Source organism: Theropithecus gelada, chromosome 7b (assembly GCF_003255815.1).
Source record: "Theropithecus gelada isolate Dixy chromosome 7b, Tgel_1.0, whole genome shotgun sequence".
Classification (NCBI taxonomy): Eukaryota; Metazoa; Chordata; class Mammalia; order Primates; family Cercopithecidae; genus Theropithecus; species Theropithecus gelada.
The window spans coordinates 3,021,070-3,041,114 of NC_037675.1; the positions used below are offsets into that span (position 1 = coordinate 3,021,070).

At 48.7% G+C, this 20,045-nt stretch overlaps 1 protein-coding gene across 2 annotated transcripts in view; it reads right to left on the reverse strand.

Annotated features, from left to right (window-relative positions):
* SLC28A1 (solute carrier family 28 member 1) overlaps positions 1–20,045 on the reverse strand; it is a 97,454-nt gene that overhangs the window by 42,997 nt on the left and 34,412 nt on the right. For both annotated transcript variants that reach the window (XM_025391996.1, XM_025391995.1), the window contains 3 exons: positions 14,233–14,313; positions 11,852–11,932; positions 8,789–8,914 (listed from right to left, as the gene is read on the reverse strand). In XM_025391996.1, coding sequence (XP_025247781.1) covers positions 8,789–8,914; positions 11,852–11,932; positions 14,233–14,313 — 288 coding nt within the window. The remainder of the gene's footprint in view (positions 1–8,788; positions 8,915–11,851; positions 11,933–14,232; positions 14,314–20,045) is intronic.

Genomic DNA, 20,045 nt, shown 5'->3' on the forward strand with positions numbered 1-20,045 from the left:
CTAGGCCCTCTCTTTGAATGCTTGCTGTGACAGGGAACTCACCATTACAAGGCAACCCATCACATCCAATCCTGCAGTTTGAGAACTCCTTCTCAGGAAATCTGCCTCCTATGACAGCCACCGTTTGGCCCCGAGTCTCCTTCTGGGAGCCACACTACGAAAACCCTTTCCAGCAAGATGGCAGAGCAGTGTCGGCCCCTGGGATTCTCCCTTCCAGAAATTTTTATCTTCAGTGTGACCCCAAACCCTTCGCTTCTCTGTTCTTTTCCACAGAGAAATATGACATGTTTCCCCCATCACTGTATCATTTACCAAGCAGGGAAACCAGAACCAACTCAGACATCTAACAATGGGAGACTGGCTAAGCATCATCAGGCTGTCATTGAAAACGATGGTCATCAAGGCCTCACAATGACATGGGAAAGGGCCCACAACATTGCAGGTAGAGAATAAACAAAACTGGGGGCAGTAGGGAAACAAACTCCACAACGATGCATGAAAAGATTAGAAAGAAATACACCAAAATGGCAATGAATTGACTGTCCATGGCTAGTGGGGCCAGGGGTGATTTTCTTTATTTTTTCTTCTGAGACGGAGTCTTGCTCTGTCACCCAGGCTGAAGTGTAGTGGTGCAATCTTGGCTCACTGCAACCTCTGCCTCCCAGGTTTAAGCAATTCTCCTCCCTCAGCCTCTGAGTAGCTGGGATTACAGACATGCGCCACCGCGCCCAGATAATTTTTGTATTTTTAGTAGAGATGGTGTTTCACCATGTTGGCCAGGCTAGTCTCGAACTCCTGACCTTGTGATCTGCCCACCTGGGCCTCCCAAAGTGCTGGGATTACAGGCATGAGCCACCATCCCTGGCCAATTTTCTTTTCTTTCTGCATTTTGGTATCTTTCTTTTCTTTTTTTCTTTTCTTTTTTTTTTTTTTGTTTTGTTTTGTTTTTGAGACAGAGTCTCGCTCTTTCGCCCAGGCTGGAGTGCAGTGGTGCGCTCTCGGCTCACTGCAAGCTCCGCCTCTTGGGTTCACGCCATTCTCCTGCCTCAGCCTCCTGAGTAGCTGGGACTACAGGCGCCCGCTACCTCGCGCAGCTAATTTTTTTTTTTTTTTTTTTGTATTTTTAGTAGAGTCGGGGTTTCACTGTGTTAGCCAGGATGATCTCAATCTCCCGACCTCGTGATCCACCTGCCTTGGCCTCCCAAAGATTATAGGCATTTTGGTATCTTTCGAAATGTCCACGACAATATTTTTTTTAATAAACAAAAAAGCAAAATAGATGTTTCTTCTTAAAGTTTGTAATAAGCCAACTGCATTCTCAAGTGTTAAATAAAAATAAAAAGGAGGAAGGAGGTAAGTTGAAGACAGACACTCAGGCTGATAAAAGCAGAGGGCAGGCCAGACACAGTGGCTCACACCTGTAATCCCAGCATTTTGGGAGGCCAAGGCGGGCAGATCACTTGACGTCAGGAGTTCAAGACCAGCCTGGTCAACATGGTGAAACCCCATCTCTACTAAAAACACAAAAATTAGGCCGGGCGCAGCGGCTCATGCCTGTAATCCCAGCACTTCAGGAAGCCAAGGTAGGAGGATCACAAGGTCAGGAGTTCGAGACCAGTCTGGCCAGAATAGTGAAACCCCATCTCTACTAAAAATAGAGAAAATTATCCAGGTGTGGCGGTGTGTGCCTGTAATCCCAGCTACTTGGGAGGCTGAGGCAGGAGAATCGCATAAACCCAGGAGGCGGAGGTTGCAATGAGCCGAGATCGCACAATTGCACTCCAGCCCAGGCAATAGTGCAAGACTCCATCTCAAAAAAAAACACCAAAAAACAAAAAAACAAAAATTAGCCTGGTGTGGTGGTGGGTGCCTGTAATCCTAGCTCCTTGGGAGGCTGAGGCACAAGAATGGATTGAACCCGGGAGGCAGAGGTTGCAGTGATCTGAGCACTCCAGCCCGGGTGACAGAGTGAGACTCCATCTCAAAAAAAAAAAAAAAAAAGAAATAAATAAAAAAGAAAAGCAGAGGGCAGATCATGGGCACCCCTCATTACCATCTCAGGGAAGTGCCAGGCCTGCTGCTGAGAAGCCAGGCTGGAGACCCTCTCAGACTCTGAATCCAAGGAATTGTGTCTTTCTTCTTTTTCTAAACCCCAGTTGTTTCTTTTTAATGATCGACAAAACTCCTTAAAACGTGAACAAGAATTGACAGCAGCCTGATACCTCCCCAGGGCCCTGTGTGGACACTGGGTGTGCAAGCCTGGGCCCCTGCCCCTTGCTGGATGAAGCCCACTCGGGGCAGGTGTCCTCTCTGGACTTTCTGGGCCAGGCTTTGCGACTTCACCTGCTTCCTCCTCAGTTGCCCAGCCCCAGCTGGGATGGTGCCACACCTGGAATCTTGGTATTTTCCTTCCACTAGGCAGGATCCTGCCACTTCCTCTGACTTGTAGATTACATCTGGTTTGTAAACCTGAGTCACAGCAGGGAACACACCCTGCAGTTGTCACATTCCTGGACACTGTCCCCTGGGTGACCCAGTTGTGGTCACAGCCTCAAATGCTGGGGTTGCTAGTTCCCAGTTCATCATGGAAAGGGCTGAGTCCTGCACAGGCAGGACTCCCTGGGCACCGGGCCAGCCCACACCCACCTCCCCACTGCTAACTACTCTGCAGGGCTGTGACATTCCCCAGCCCTGCCTCCCAGGCACCTGGTCAGGAAAGCCTTCCATCCTAGCATCCCAGGGCCCACACCTGCCCATGGCCCTTCTTTCTCTGACCCAAAGGGTCTCGCTCTGTCACCCAGGCTGGAGTGTAATGGTATGATCATGGCTCACAATAGCCTTGACCTCCTGGGCTCAAGTGATCCTCCCACTTCAGCCTCCCCAGTACCTGGGACTATAGATGTGTGCCACCATGCCCAGGTAATTTTTTATTTTTTGAAGTTTTTATAGTGATAGGGGTCTCCCTATGTTGCCCATGCTGGTCTCAAGCTCCTGGTCTCAGTCATCCTCCTGCCTTGGCCTCCCAAAGTAATGGAATTACAGGCATGAGCCACTGCACCCAGCCTAGTAGCTACATTTCTTTGTTTTTTGAAACAGTCTTGCTGTGTTGCCCAGGCTGGAGTGCAATGGCACGATCTTGGTTCACTGCAACCTCTGCCTCCTGGGTTCAAGCAATTCTCCCACCTCAGCCTCTTAAGTAGCTGGAATTAAAGGCACCTGACATCATGCCTGGCTAATTTTTGTATTTTTGTAGAGACATGGTTTCTCCATGTTGCCCAGGCTGGTCTTGAACTCCTGACCTCAGGTAACCCACCCGTCTCGGCCTCCCAAAGTGCTGGGATTACAGGTGTGAGCCAACACACCCGGCCATAGCCACATTTTAAAAAGGAAAAAGAAATAGGTTAAATTAATTTTAATAATTTCATTTTAAATTTAATATTTAACTCAATATATCCAAAATATTTTCTTTCCACCCATGTAATCAATATAAAACTATCAATATGGATGACAAAATAAAAATTAATAATTAATAAAACATCTTAAAATTTTTTCAATACGACTAGCCACATTTCAAGTGTTCAATAGCCATGTGTTTGCGGGCTACTGTATTGGCCAGTGGAGGTCTAGATATATCCAGATATCAGCAATAGGAGGGATGTGCGGAGAAGAGAGCCAGAGATTGAGCAACAAAGTGGTCTTAAGAATGTGGGAGCTGGCCGGGCGCGGTGGCTCACGCCAGTAATCCCAGCACTTTAGGAGGCTGAGGTGGGTGGATCACAAGGTCAGGAGATCGAGATCATTCCGGCTAACACGGTGAAATCCCGTCTCTATTAAAAATACAAAAAATTAGCCGGGCGTGGTGGCGGGCGCCTGTAGTCCCAGCTACTCAGGAGGCTGAGGCAGGAGAATGGCAGGAACCCGGGAGGCGGAGCTTGCAGTGAGCCGAGAGCGCGCCACTGCACTCCAGCCTGGGCGACAGAGCGAGACTCCGTCTCAAACAAAAAAATAAAACTAAAAAAAAATAAAAATAAAAAGAATCTGGGAGCTTGGAGGCCGGGCGCAGTGCCTCATGCCTATAATGCCAGCACTTTGGGAGGCCAAGGCGGGCAGATCACCTGAAGTCAGGAGTTCGAGGCCAGCCTGGCCAACATAGTGAAACCCTGTCTCTACTAAAAATACAAAAATTATCTGGGCGTGGTGGCGCATGCCTGTAATCCCAGCTGCTTGGCAGGCTGAGGCAGGAGAATTGCTTGAACCCATGAGGTGGAGGTTGTAGTGAGCCAAGATCAAGCCACTGCACTCCAGCCTGGGCGACAGAGGCAGACTCTGCCTCAAAAAAAAGAATCTGGGAGCTTGAAGGAAAGAGCAAGAGAGACCCTTCTGGGATTCAGGGGCTGAGGGCAGAGCCAAAGATACCGAGGAACTGACTGGGGAAGGAAGTTAGAGGGAGTGCAGTGCAGGGCTGGTGCAGTGACTGCCATGAGCCAGGTGGTGGCAGAAGAGAGCTGCTCTGGAGACAAGACTGGGGGCAGATCCAGAGATTGAAGGGAAGGAAGGTTTGTTAGGTGCTTTTCAAACTCTGGGCCAGCTATAGTTGTAGTCTGGGGCTTTCAAATCAGAGACTGTGAATGGAGGCTGAAGGGCACCTAGGGCTGATCCTGGCTGCCTCTGCCCATTCTGTGCAGCTAAAGGGAAGTGGGTACCCAGGCCCTATCAATGGGGAAGCCAGATTGCGCAGTGCTGGGCCTGGACTTTTGCCTGAGAAAGGGAAGGAAAAAGGGCTGAGTTTTAAGCCAGACTGTGGAAATGGGCGAGCATTCTTCCAGTGTTTAAGTTCTAAGTAATGACTAGGAAGAACACCAGGGTTATTCTTTTCGTTGGCTGAGGGAACCAGAACAAGGTTAAGACATTTAAAGCCCTAAATTCTGAAAATATAATGGCATCCCCTCCCCCAATATCCTGCCATGAAGAAAAGTTTCAGGAACAAAGTTTTGGGTTTCCATTTTTGAAATATCAAATTCCTTCTCTTGGGACTCTGAAAACAATACCCAGAATGAAGGGCTCAGAAGCCGCCTCGGAAGAAGCTTTTCTCTCCTGCCCTCCCATCTCTCAGTCCAATTCTCCCTCAAGGCTAGCCATAAAAACTAGAATTCCTCTTCTCCAAGGCAGGGCACGGTGACCAGAAGCCCTTTTCCCAAAACCCAGCCATCAAAGCCTAAACACATTGCTCTAACTTCTCTCTGCCTTTCTGGGTAAAAACTGGCAATAAAGAAATTATCTGACATACCTTGTCTGACTGCAGGTCATAAGACCCCCCTTTCAGAAGGAAGAAATGCATGCTCACAGAGGCCAAGAAGAGTCTACGCAGACAGGTTTTGCGGTTTTTCCTCCACTCAGTATTAGATCACACTGCATTTGTCCAATTCTGTTTCTACGTGGCTGTCCATACTTTGTTGAACCTGAGCACAAAATTTCCCTGTATCTTTGGGTCTTCATTCTGAAGGCTCCCATGTGTATACATTAAATAAATTTGTGTGCCTTTCTCCTGTTAATCTGCCTTTTGTGAGTTGATTTTTCCGTGAACCTTCAGGGGGTGTAAGGGAAATTTTCCCTTGGCCCCTACACTACCAAAAACAATTGGTGGTGGGGTAGGTGGGGAGTGCACCAGCTTTAATGAGCCCTTTCTAGGCCTCAGCAAGACAGGTGCAAACCAGATGATAGTCTCTAGAATTCTAGATGGGAGGGTGCCAGGCCAGAAACCAAAGCTCCTGAGCACAAGGGGACTTCTTGAAAAGTCAAGCAACAGCCGGCCCTGCCCAGACAGCTCTGTGGGATGTAGAGCTGAGCTTCTTGGTGTGGTCCAGGCATCCAGAGTGAAGGAGAGATGGAAGGGCAGGCTGGCTGTTTTTTCACCCATCCCTCATCATCTCCAGGGACAGAGATGAGAGAGATAGGTGGAATTTGGGACTAAAGAAGGGGACAGTATAGCTCATTCTCTGGTCACCGCCCCCGCCCATCCCCCCCTTTCACACACGCGCGCGCGCACACACACACACACACACACACACAGCATCCAGAGAGCCTGGGGGTCAGGCGAAGGCATGGCAGGGTCAATCTCCAAATCAGCACACACAGGCCACCTCGCTCTCATGCAGAATGCTACCGCCTTGTGTGGAGCAATGCACCCAGCGCATAACTGTACTGCCGGGCATTTAGGCTGTCCTGTTTTCTTGCTTTTGCAAATAATGCTGAAATTTTACATTTCTTGAACACACTTGTGAGAATATCCCTATATCACAATTTTTCTAGCTGGATCAAAGGGAGAGAATATTTTTAAAGTGATTGAAGCTGGATGCAGTAGCTCATGCCTGTAATCCTACTATTTTGGGAGGCTAAGGCAGGAGGATTGCTTGAGCCCAGGAGTTTAAAACCAGCCTGAGCAACATAGCAAGACCCCATCTCTACCAAAAAAAAAAAAAAAAAGCCAGGGGTGGTGGTGCACGTATGTAGTCCCAGCTATTCAGGAGGCTGAGGTGAGAGGATTGCTTAAGTCCAGGAGTTTGAGGCTGTGGTGAGCTGCGATCGCACCACTGTGCTCCAGCTTGAGTAACAGAGGGAGATTCTGTCTCAAAATACATATAAATACATGTTGGTGTCATGTGGGGAGTTAAAAAAGAAAAAATACATATTTTTAAGTGATCTATATAATAAAAATATAATATTTTATGTAAATAAAATTTTTGAAAGTGATATATGATAAAATAATAAAATATCATATATATAATAAAATAAATATATAATAAATAGACTGATAGTCATTCACCAAAAAGGTTACACTAAATTAAACTCTTACCATGAGTGGGTGAGTACCACATACTCTTGCCATTTGGAGGCATGTAATGGGTTGCATATCACTTAGAAGAAATTAAGTTATTATTATTTTAATTCCTTTGAACATCAGTGAGCTTGAATATCTTTTTATAATTTATGAACTATTTTCTCCTTATCAATGATTCTCATCTTTTATTTTTTAAAAAAAGAGAAAGTATGTGAGTACTCAGGTGTATATACCTAAAAGACTGCTTACACAGAAAGATTTGGAATGACATTTTAGGTCAGTGGGTCTCAAACTGGGCGAGCATCAGAATCACCTGTGAGGCTTGTTGCAACGCAGTATGTTGGTCCCACCGCCATCATTTCTTTTCTTTTTTTTTTTTTTTTTTGAGATGGAGTCTCACTCTGTTGCCCAGGCTGCTGTGCAGTGGTGCTATCTCAGCTCACTGGAACCTCCGCCTCCCAGTTTCAAGTGATTCTCCTGCCTCAGCCTCCCAAGTAGCTGGGGTTACAAGCACCCATCACCATGGCCAGCTATTTTTTTGTATTTTTAGTAGAGATAAGATTCCGCCATGTTGGCCGGGCTGCTCTTGAACTCCTGACCTCAGGCAATCCACCTGCCTTGGCCTCCCCCATCGTCTCTGATTCAGCAGGTCTAGGATGGGCCCAATAATTTGCATTTCTAACAAGTTCTCAGGTGATGCTGACAATGCTGGTCCATGAACCCCACTTTGAGAATAGCTGTTCTAAGCTATTAAAAGCAGTTACCGGGCCAGGCGAGGTGGCTCATGCCTATAATCCCGGCACTTTGGGAGGCTGAGGCAGACATATCACAAGGTCTGGAGTTTGAGACCATCCCCATCCTGGCCAACATGGTGAAACCCCGTCTCTACTTAAAAAAAAAAAAATTAGCTGGGCATGGTGGGGTGTGCCTGTAATCCTAGCTACTCAGGAGGCTGAGGCAGGAGAAATGCTTGAACCAGGGAGCTGGAGGTTGCAGTGAGCCGAGATTGTGCCACTGCGCTCCAACCTGGCAACAGAGCAAGACTCCATCTCAAAAAAAAAAAAAAGAAAAGTTAGAATTATGACCAGACATAGTCAGGTTGAAAGCTTTATCTGAACTGATAAATAAGTTCTATGTGNAAAAAAAAAAAAAAAAAAAAATTCAAATAGAAAATTAAAAAATAGAAGCAGTTACCCACGGGAAGTGGGGTTAAGAAAGAGATTTAAAAACTTTTTCCTTTCTGCAATAAGCAAGAATTTCTTTGATCATTAAGGAAATAAAATTGAGACCTTTGAAGATTTGCCTGTGAAAGCACAAGTGTGAAAGCACAAGGTGTTTTACGAAAGTAAAGCATTATTACCGGGCATTATGTGAGGGATGCATTTGAAAATTCCCCTCTACCCGCCATGCAGTAGCACTGTGATTGCTTTAAGGGCCTAATTCACACCACTGGATTTTGACTTTATGCTTTATGCTGTGTAAACTGCACAGGAAATAATTTAGGAGCAGAGGCAGGACTTGGGCCCAGAGAGAGTGTGGGGAAGGGGAGGAGGGAAGGAGTAGGATGGATCTCTAGGGACAGCCCAGGTGTGAGACTGGAGAAATGAGCATGAATTTTGGAGCCAGACAGATCTGGGTTTGGGCATCTCACTTACTCTGGAGCCTCAATTTTCTCATCTGGAAAATGGGGCTATTAAAACACCTAGCATACTGCTTGGCACCTAGTATGCACTCAGTAAATGGAACACCGGGCAGCTTTGCCCCAGGCGGCCATGCACAAAGCCCGAGCAAATGGTCCAGTCTGGTTCAGGGGAAGCCACTCCTCTTGCCAGCACAGCAGGCCCAAGAGAGAAGATCCCAGGGCTGCTCTGGCCAGGAGCTGTGTGGGGCTCCCACAAAGATGGGTTTCAGGTCCTCAACATAGCCGAGCAGAAGGAGGGCTCTGCCTACCCCAAAGGAGATGTAGGCGCCCAGCAGACTGCCAGCAATGGTGGCGTAACCTCCGGTCATGACAACATGGACTTCAGAGAGTGTCATGTCTGCCAAGTAGGGCCGGATCAGTAATGGAGCCTCGGTCTGCAAAGAGGAAAGATGTCAGACAAGCAGGGTGGGGGTGGTTGGGCACACCCTCCCCCTCCACAGGTAACAGTGAGTGCCTGGGAGTCCCACGGTAAGAGGCAGCAGGGTGGGGTAAAGACCAGTGTCCGCACTTGGCTGAGCCTCTCTGAACCTCAGTATTGCCCATCTCTGCAGAAAGACCCGCATCCCTCCCTCCCGGCCTGACAATGTTCCCCTGTGTCGACAGCCTGCCACGTGCCAGGTACCCTGCTAGGCACGTCACCTTTGTTACTCACAACCTTCTAAGATAGAAGTGGGCATCTCTGTTTTCCAGGAGAGCAAAAGAGGTTCAGAGGGGTTCCAGGAATGACCCCTGCTCACGTAAATGGATGGGAAGCAGATCCTGCTGCAGGCCCAAGCTCTCCTGCAGCCACAGTGGTGACTGAAAGAAAGAAGCTGCGGCATTGGATGAGGGGTGCATTTCTAGGCATCTGGGCAGCCCGAAGCCCTTCGTTATTCACTCAGTAACTAGTTACTGAGTGCCTACTGTGTTCCAGGCACTGTTCTATAGAATAGGAACATGCGGTCAACAGGATAAAGTCCCTGCCTTCACGGGGCTTCTATCCTGGGAGCAGTGGAGGGCGGGAGGGGAGCTTTAGCAAGTGGTGGGAGGATATAGATAATCAACAAGGAACCAAGCAGGTAAGCAATGTCATTTTAGACGGTGATGAAAGCTATGAAGATATGTGTGAGAATGCCTACTGGTTAGGGGTGTTTAAAACTGAGTAGGCCAGGCATGGTGTCTCATGCCTGTAATCCCAGCACTTTGGGAGGCCGAGGTGGTAGAATCACCTGAGGTCAGGAGTTCCAGACCAGCCTGGCCAACATGGTGAAACTCCATCTCAACTAAAAATACTGAAATTAGCCGGGCATGGTGACACATGTCAGTGATCCCAGCTACTAGGGAGGCTTAGGCACGAAAATCACTTGAACCTGGGGGGTGGAGGTTGCAGTGAGCCAAAGATTGTGCCACTGCACTCCAGCCTGGGTGACAGAGTGAGACTCCATCTCAGAAAACAAAAACAAAAAAACTGAGAAATCGGCAAAGGCCTCTCTGAGGAGGTGACATTAGGTTAGGGTTGGCTGAGACCTGAAGGAGCCAGTGACATGGTTTGATAGCACAGCATTCCAGGCAAGCGAACAGCAGAGGCCCTAAAGCAGCAAGAAGCTCTGCAAAGTCCAGAAGCCATAGCAGTCAGCATGTCTGCTGCAGATGGGCGTGGGGGAGCTGCCTGAGATGGAGGCAGAGGGGACAGGTGTGCCACAGAGGGGCTGGGAAGCCGGGGTGAGGGGTGAGCTTGCTTAGGCGGGAGTGGAATCATCTGCTTTGTGTATATGAAGGGTCACTCGGGTGTATGAGTGAAGGACAGATAGTAGGGGCAGGGAGAAGAGGTAGGAGGAGACAGCAGTGTTCAGGTGAGAGGCAGGTGGCCCGGGCAGTGGGGGGTTGTAGATGGGCCACAGAGGCAGCGCTGTGGGAATGCTGATAGACTGGATGCCGCGGTGGGAGAAGTGGAGGAAGGCAGGGCAGCTCTTCCAGCTCCAACTGAACGATCCTGTGGAAGATGTTCCCACCTGCTGAGAGGGGAAGGGCTTCAGAGGGGCAGAGGTGATGAGGGAGGGGAGCAACAGTTCTGGTTGTTTGGACTTAGCGTCTTAATGCGAGACATCCCTTAAATCTCCAAGTGGACGGTCAAGGGGCCAGTTGGCCTGTCACTCCTGAGTTCATGGGAGGTCAGGACTGCAGAGCAGGACCTGGGAGGCATTTAGAGCATTTAAAGCCATGGGGCTAATGTGATCCTGCAGGGAGGCAGTGTGGATGGACAAGAGGAGAGGGCCCAGGCCTGCCACATGTAGAGAGGTTGAAATGATATCACTGACCCCTGAAGGCTCCCCATTCCCCCTTCTTGGGGGAAATGAGGCACAGACCCTGGCACCTAGGTCAGCTTGACCAACAACTTGTCCGAAATGAATTCACCTTGGCAGCGCTTCACGTCGCCCAGTGTCACCCCGCCTACATATTTTCCCAGCAAAACACATGGAACACATTTGCAGCCTTTCATATAAAATAACTGCTTTGCATTTTAATAGTGTTTTCCTCTTTTGCCTCATTTTGAACACCTTAAGGGACTTTTTTGACAATTTATCTGAGAGTATGTCTATCTTCATTGGCTAAAAACAAGACAAAACTAAACAAAAAACAACCAGAAAAAAAACTTTCAAATCAACACACTTGCACCACAGAAAAAAAGATAAAAATATTCCCCAAAGTTTCCTAAACTGTACAGTGAAATATGGCATCTTTTGACAAGAGTGTCTCTTGGTGACTCAAACATTAAGCAGATGGGCCAGGACAGGCCTTGGCAGAGTCTCCAGAGGGCCATCCTCAGGGGATCAGGCTTTCTGAAAGGGACTCAGCACCGAGGGTGCTTTCAGAGTCACATTTACTTCGGAAAATACATTTTAAGAAAGAGGGAGAAAAGAAAAGACAAAATAATGCAGTGGAAAAAACTCTGACCAGAAAGAAGAAAACCTGGATTCGAAGCCATGGCTTATACGTGTGGGATCTTGGTCAAGGGGTTCCCATCCCCTGAGCCTGTTTCCTCACGTATAAGATGAGAAACTGGACTCCATCTGTAGGAGCTGTGAGTCTTCAGGCTGATGAAGACCGCCTAGGGCTAGAGTGGTGAGAGAAGCCAGACAGACGACATCCTCCCTGGCACGACCCAGTCATCCCCCAAACAGCGTAGCCCTGGGGCAGCAGAATTTGAGGACCCTGGGAGAAGGTTCAAATGGCTTTTCCTTGGACTAAATCAGAGCTCTGGGGATCCAGGGAAGCTGCCCTCTTTGGGGAAGCTGCTGATGAGCATGAGGGTAGGAGGCTGCCATACCCACCTGGCTCACAAAGATGTTTCCAGCCACGCTCAGGGTCTCAGTGGCTGTGGTATCCATGGTGACTTGCATCAGCCAGGCAATCTAGAAGGAAGCACAGTGTTCCTTGTTGGCGGACATCAGCAAACCCCAGAGTCAAAGGGGGCTGGAGTGAAAGACCTGACACACCTTCCTCCCAACTCCCAGCCCAGTGAAGGACCCCCTCATCTACATTTTCCCAAAAGGTTAGTTCATAATCTTCTTCCACACCTTCATCAATAGGGGCTTACCCCTTCCCAAGGCCACCCATTTCGCCATAGGAATGCAGAAAGGATTTCCTGGCCAAACATATTTGAGAATTGCGAATTGCACGCGCGCGCACACACACACACACACACACCCCTTAGAGATTACCAATACACATTAGCGTAGTAAAGCCTCTGAGAAGTCCTGCATTAAGCTTGTTTAAATTTATGTAGCATAATGTCTAGCCTAGTTTCCCTAAATTATTTGACCATGGGATCAGGCTACCTTTACCTAGTAACATTTACTAACATGCTGTGGAACTAGAGTTTTGTGGAAAAGATTTTGGGAAACACTGTGTTAGAAAGCGTTTTTCTTTTCTTTTCTCTTTTTTTCTTTTCTTTTCTTTTCTTTTTTTTTTTTTTTTTTTGAGACAGAGCCTCGTTCTGTTGCACAATCTCAGCTCACTGCAACCTCTGCCTCCCAAGTTCAAGCAACTCTCCTGCCTCGGCCTCCTGAGTAGTTGGGACTACAGGCACCCACCAGCACACCTGGCTAATTTTTGTATTTTTAGTAGAGACGAAGTTTCACCATGTTGGCCACACTGGTCTCGAACTCCTGACCTCAGGTGATCCGTCTGCCTTGGCCTCCCAAAGTGCTGGGATTACAGGTGTGAGCCACCACGCCCAATTAGAAAGTTCTTCTTTTTAATCAAGATGAAATCTGCTTCCCTGGAATTCTATCCACTGCTGGTGCCTCTCAGGCTGCCCTTTCCCTAATCTCTCTTCTGTAAGTATTCAGAGACAGCTATCCTCCCCTAACTTCCTCTTCTCCAGGCTCCTCGTTCCTTATTCCTTCAACCATTTTGTAGAGGGTATGGTTTCAAGCCCTTTCACTCTCCTGCTTATAGTTCAGTTTGTCATAGCCTCTTGGTTGAACACAGTCTCCAGGTCTGGGGAGAATCACCTCCTTTATGCTATGCTGTGTGGGCTCTTAACACAACTGCTATGGTTTAAATAACCCCACCTAAACTCATGTTGAAATTTGATTGCCAGAGAAAAATATATATATATTTGATTGCCATCGTAACAATGTTGAGAGGCATGACCTTGAGGAGGTGATTAGGTCATGAAGGCTCTGCCCTCATGAATGGATTAATGCTGTTCCTGCAGGAGTAGTTTGGTTATCATGGGAGTGAACTCGATAAAGAGGATAAGTTTGGCCCTGCTCTCTCTGTGTCTTGTGTGCTCAATTCTGCCTTCTGCCCTTCTACCATGTTATGACACAGCAAGAAGGCCCTTACCAGATGTCAGTGCCAGGCTCTTGGCCTTCCCAGCTTCCAGAACCATGAGCCAAATAAATATCTTTTCTTTATAAATTACCCAGTCTGTGATACTCTGTTATAGCAACAGAAAATGAACAAAGACAATAACCACAGGTTGTTTTTGCCTTTCTGGCAGCCATCTGATGTTGCTGATTTATTCTGAGCTCAATCAACTAAAACCTTGGAATCTTTTGCCAGGTCCAATGCTATCTGTTGCTGTCCAATGCTATCTCCTACATCCTGATTTTGTGCAGCAGATTTTATGAACATAAGCACAGGATCTGACATTTATACCAGCTGAGTCTGGCCAATATGGCCCACTGCTACAGTCTCTCAATATCTTTTCAGTATAAATTATTTTTCTTCTACTACACCTTTTCAATTCAGCCTCAAAACTGCAACATTTCCTCCAGGAAAGACCACTTTAGACTTTGGTGCTATTTCTCCTTGGTATCATGACAGGAGACCTTGGGAAAGGATATTTGGTCAGTACTAGATTCTGTGAGGCTGAAGATCCTGGAAGCAGGGGATTCAGGGAAGGTATGGACCTCAGGAGCAAGGGATTCTAGGAAGGTGTGAACTGTGAACTCTAAGAGTAGGGGATTCTGGGAAGGTATGGGCCTCAGAAGCAAGGGATTCCAGAAAGGTGTGGAACTTGGGAGCTGGGGATTTTGGGAAGGTGGAGGTGCTGGGAGCAGGGAATTCTGGAAGGGTATGGGCTTGGGGAGCAGTGTATTTGAGGAGGTTTGCGCTCTGGGAGCAAGGCATTCTGGGAGAGTGTGAGCCCTGTGAGCTGGTGACTCTGGGAGAGCCCAGGACATGGGCACGGGGAACTTACCTTCAGGATCACCCACTGCATGAGGCCCACGTGGTAGAGAACCGATATGACACAGCTGAAGAAGACAATGATGGGCAGAACCTGCCGGGAAGGAGAGCATAGGACCACAGGTTAGAGGCAGGCAGGCTGCAGGGTGCCAGGCAGGGTCCAGGAGACCCCAGACAGCCCACTCCCTCCCAGGCCTTGCCACTCAGATGCCTGACAGGATCTGGGAAGATGCTCTGAAATCAGTGCATGAAGTCCCAGGTGTTCCACATGCAGGGCCTCTTTGGAGGCAGTCTTGTCCTCTCGGCTTCCCTCTAAATAGTGACCAGCCACCAGACCATCCCTCTCTCCTCAGCACAGGTAGGCCTGTGCTGTGGTAGGGTGGGGCCTGAGTGCACCACTTTTATCTCCTGCTTCTTTGTCTCTAAAATGGGAGTAAAATGCCCACATCTGAGGGTCATTGTGAGGGTGGCATTGTGCACCCTTCTCCATGAGCTCAATCCTTGGCCTCAGACTCTGGCCTTAACCTCCCTCTCGTGCTTTGGGCCTGAATGAGGGGACCCTCGCCATTTTGGTACTCCACTTCCGCTCAGCACCAACAAGCTCAGAATTAGGCTTACCCCGGACCTGAGCCAGCATCTCCTCCCATCACCCCATCTCCTATTATGAGTACCAGGCTGAACACTCCTCTTCCTTCACTCTAAGCTCACCCATTCTCCCTTCAGAATTTCTCACACCCATTCCCTCCTTTCCAGGCCCATGGAAAAGGAGGTTGCTTTTCTGCACCCTGGTCTTTCTTTACTGTAGTCTGATGTTTAATAACAAACTGGCAAAAAACGGAGAGGTCTTTTAGTGGAAGACTAGTTGCATCACCTAGGATACAGACATACACCAGTGCACTAAAGGTCAGGAAACAAGAATGCAGAAACTCTCTATGGGCAGCTGTGCACTGATTTCCAAGATATGTTGTTAAATGAAAAAAAGAGAAGGTGTACCACAAGAGTGTATGCTATGCTGTTATGTGGGTTTAAAAAGGGGGTCGGGGGTAGCCATGCATGGTGGCATGTGTCTATAGTCCCATCTACTCAGGAGGCTGAGGCAAGAGGATTGCTTGAGCCCGGGAGTTCAAGGCCAGGCTGGGCAACATAGTAAGGTCCCCTTCCTCTCCAAAAACATGTGTGTGAGGGGCATTGTGTGTGATCTTGTATGGGTGCAGGAATCATTAGAAGGATGTGCAAGAGGCCAGCAACAGCAGGTGCCTTGGGGAGGGAACTGGGTGCCTTGGGGCCAGGGATGAGAGGAAGGTTTCTTTTTACCTTATACCATTTTGTGTTGGAATGTTTGCTCTATTCTGTGTCCTGTGTTCCCAACAGTTTAAAATAGTCGTGTAGAACTGGTAATAGCATGGGAGCATTCTTACGCTACAATGTTAAGTGGGAAAATTGGATTATTAAAATTATAGAAAGAAGCACTCCCAAATAGTCAAAGAACTTGCCCTATGTGCTGGGGCTATGTAAATGTTGTTTTCTTTTTTCTTTATTTCTGAATTTCTCATCTGTTTCTACAATTTTTTTTTTTTTTTTTTTAGACAGAGTCTCACTCTGTCGCCCAGGCTGGAGTATAGTGGCATGATTTCGGCTCATTGCAGCCTCCGCCTCCTGGGTTCAAGTGATTCTCCTGCCTCAGCCTCCCAAGTAGCTGGGATTACAGGTGCTTGCTGTCATACCCAGCTAATTTTTGTATTTTTAGTAGAGACAAGGTTTCACCATGTTGGCCAGGCTGGTCTCGAACTCCTGACCTCAAGTGATCTGCCCACCTCATTCTCCCAAAGTGCTGAGATTACAGGTGTCAGCCACCGCATTCAGCTATTCCTATAATTTTCAATAATAAGTGGACATTTCTCAAGGGAGGGAGCACAGGCAGGAGAGGTTTGTGGGAAGATCAGTTTGGTTTTGAACTTTGAATCTGAGATGCCTGTGGAATATCAAGTGGGTGGCTGGATAAAGGATTGGGAGCTGAGAGGGGAGATCTGGGCCAGGCCTTGGGGCTCTTTCATAAGAAATACAGGTTGGCCCAGCATAGTGGTTCATGCCTTTAATTCCAGCACTTTGGGAGGCCAAGGCAGGAGGATTGCTTGAGCTCAGGAGTTTGAGGCCAGACTAGGAAACAAAGCAAGGCCCCCATCTCTATACATACAAAATTTTTTTAAATAACTGGGCATGGTGGTACACACATGTGGTTCCAACTGCTCTGGAGGCTGAAGTGGGAGGATCACCGGATTCCAGGAGTTCGAGGCTGCAGTGAGTCATGATCATGGCACTGCACTACAGCCCAGTCAACAGAGTGAGACCCTATCTCTTAAAATAAAATTTTAAAAAAATTTTAAAAAGAAGGCCAGGCACGGTGGCTCACACCTGTAATCCCAGCACTTTGGGAGGCTGAGGTGGGTGATCATTTGAGGTCAAGCGTTCGAGACCAGCTTGGCCAACACAGTGAAACCCCGTCTCTACTAAAAATACAAAAAAATAAACCAGGCATAGTGGCGGGCACCTATAATCCCAGCTACTAGGGAGGCCGAGGCACAAAAATTGCTTGAACCCAGGAGGCAGAAGTTGCAGTGAGCCGAGATCATCCCACTGCACCCCAGCCTGGGGTGACAGAGTGAGACCCTGTCTAAAAAAACAAAACAAAACAAACAAACAAGAAAAAAAAATTAGAAGAGGAACAACAACGACACGTAGAGATGGCTGGTGGATACAATTCACTGTGGAAATCACCCTGAGTGAGAAGCGCAGGGGCTAAGGACAGGGCCCTGTGGTCAGTGTGTCACTGAAGGGTGACAGGGGAAGGAGAAGCCTGTGAAGGAGACAAAGAAATAGCCAAGGGCTGGAGGATGGCCAGGAGAGAGGCGGGATAGAAACCGAGGGGCAATTTTTCCAGAAGGAATAGTCACTAGCAGTTGTGTCAGGGGCATCAGAGAACTCTGGAAAGGTAAGGACTGAACTAGACCCCTGGGACTTAGCAACTTGGAGGTGCCCATGATCTAGGTGAGAGCAGTGTCAGAGGAGGGGTGGGGACTGAGGCTGATGTCAGTGAGCCAAGGTGGAAGTGGGACATGAAGAAGGAGAGACCACAAGAATGGACAGCCCTCGCAAGAAGCAGCACTGTGCTCACTGCTGGAGACTAGTGAGGGGCCCAGAAAGGGCTGCTTTTATTTTTTAAGGAGCGAGAGTCTTGAGCAACCAAATTTAGGCTCTAGTTCAAAGTGAACTGGGATTACAGAATGGACCCTGAAGAGAACGGAGACTCTGCCCCGGGCAGCTGGGAAGCAAGCCCTGCTGAGGCCTTTTCTTTCTCCTGTCCCTTCCCAGACCAATGCTGCAGGTGGTATCTGGACTTGCTCTGCTGTCATCTGTCACCAACTTCACTGTGGTGGGGAAGTCATCTGACAGAGAACACCAGAACTGGCTCAAGAAACCCTTTTCCTGCCCCATGACTCCTCCTCCCCCCTGGGTCTAGAAACACCTCCAGCACGGGTATGATGACATCATTCCGCCACTCCTGGGACTGAGATGCAGAGAGGGTCACGTACTGTCTAGACTGCTTGTCCAGTGGATCCTGAGAGAGACTGCCGGGCAGCTGGCAGGCCTGCAGGGATGGGCCCACGCCAGGAAGGAGAGTGCCTGGGGCATCAGGACCCCACTGCAGCATTGGGACTTTCTCCTGCCAGCAATCAAAAGATTTTCTATCTGTGAGATGGAGATTTATGGTGGAAGAGAAGCTATGTTTTGGATTAAGTGGGGACTGTCTAGGGAGGGGAGGGGAATAAAAGGGAAAAGAGGCGGCCCCAATTTTCTAAGGTAGGATAGAAAACTAAATAAGGTCCCTGTGGCCAATATCATCTTACAGCCAGGAAACACCTCTGGGGCCTGCAGGATGTGACATGGCAGAAGAACAGGGCAGCAGCTCGAGGCAGTGCTGCTGTGGAAAGGGGAGGCACGAGGGCCTGCCCTGGGTCAGGTCCCTAATACGTGGAGACTCATCAATCCTCATGGCATCTGTGGTGGATGTAACTGTCCCCACTTCACAAATGGGCACACGGAGGCTGTGAGATCTTGGCTACCCACCCGAGGTCACATACCTGCGAAGAGGCAGATGTACCTCCCAGGCACCATGCAGATTGCCAAGGTCCTGCCATGCCCCTTGGGAGCATGCCTCTTGGGAACAGTCCTGGAGGCTTGTTTCTCTGCCTTCAGGGGCAGCATGCATCCCTGCTGGAAACTGAATGTCTGTGTCCCCCTGAATTCATATATTGAAACCTAATTCCCTAGGTGATGGTATTAGCAGGTGGAGCCTTTGGGGGGTGATTAGGTTATGAGGGTGGAGCCCTCATGAATGGGATTAGTGACCTTATAAAAGAGGCCACATGCCAGGCACAGTGGCTCACACCTGTAATCCCAGCATTTTGGGAGGCTGAGGCCAGAGGATTCCTTGAGTTCAGGAGTTCAAGACCAGCCTGGCAACATAGTAAGGCCCTGTCTCTACCAAAATTCAAAAAATTAGCTAGGCATGATGGTATGCGCCTGTAGTCCCAGCTATTCTGGAGGCTGAGGCAGGAGGATCACGAGCCCAGGAGACGGAGGCTGCAGCAAGCAGTGATCACACCGCTATACTCCAGCCTGGGCAACAGAGTGAGATCCTGTCTCAAAAAGATAAAAAGAAAAACCAAAAGAGGCTCCAGAGAGCTCCCTCACCTCTTTTACCATGTGAGGACACAGACGACCAAGTGGGCAGAGAGCAAAGTGGGCCTCAACAGAATTCAACCTTGCAGGGACCCTGATCTCAGACTTCCAGAAGTGTGAGAAATAAATTTCTGTGGCTTGCAACCACCCAGTCTATGGTTTTCATTATGGCCTCCTCGACGGACTAAGGCAGTCCCCTTCAAGGAAGAGCCAAGTAAGTCCTGACCACTGCCTTGTAGAAATGGCTTTGGAGGCTGGTCCTGCTAGTACCATAACTCAAGGAAGAAGGATATTCTAGCTCTTCTAGGCCACTGGTTCTCAGCACGTGGACCAGCAGCACCTCTGAGAATTTGCTAGAAATATTTTGGATTTAATAGGTCTACAGTGGGGCCTGATGTTTGGCCTTTCCAGATGCTGCTGGTGCAGCTGACCTGGACACCACACTCTGACAACCACAGCCCTGGAGCCTAGATTAGACACTCTGAGCAAACTTCATCACCTGGGCCAAGAAATAGGCTTTGAAGGCCAGACAAAACCCACTAAGGACATGGCCTGCTTCCTCCTCTCCCGGGAGGAAGCTGAGCCAGGGCTCCTGCTGACTTCCTAAGGCTGTCTGGGCAAACCCTCATGTCCCCAGACCCCAAGGCCTGAGCACTGTCGACAGTGCCCTGTCACCAGCCCCAGGCCACAGTGAGCCACAAAAACCCAAAGTTGGAAGATGCTCGGGGCAGCAGCCACGGTGCACACTGTACCAGTGCCATCGCCAGAAAGTGGAAGGGACTCAAGTCCAAAACAGTTGCATTTCTGGCTGTCCCCTAGCTACACCTCCTGATTTCCTGTTTGTGCCATCCCTTTGCCCAGAATGGCCTCAGCACTCTGCCCCTCATAACTATTTCTGCCTGGATCCCGGGTTTTCAACAATGCCTCCTGCCTCAGCTGTCCCATCTCCCTTCTTTCAGCCATCCCACCCCAGGCTTCACTTACTTCCCATTCCCTTCACTGAAAACCATGCTCACTAAGGTTACCGGTTACCCCTTAACTACCAAATCCAATGATACCTTTTGGTCCTTATTTGATCTTTGTGTG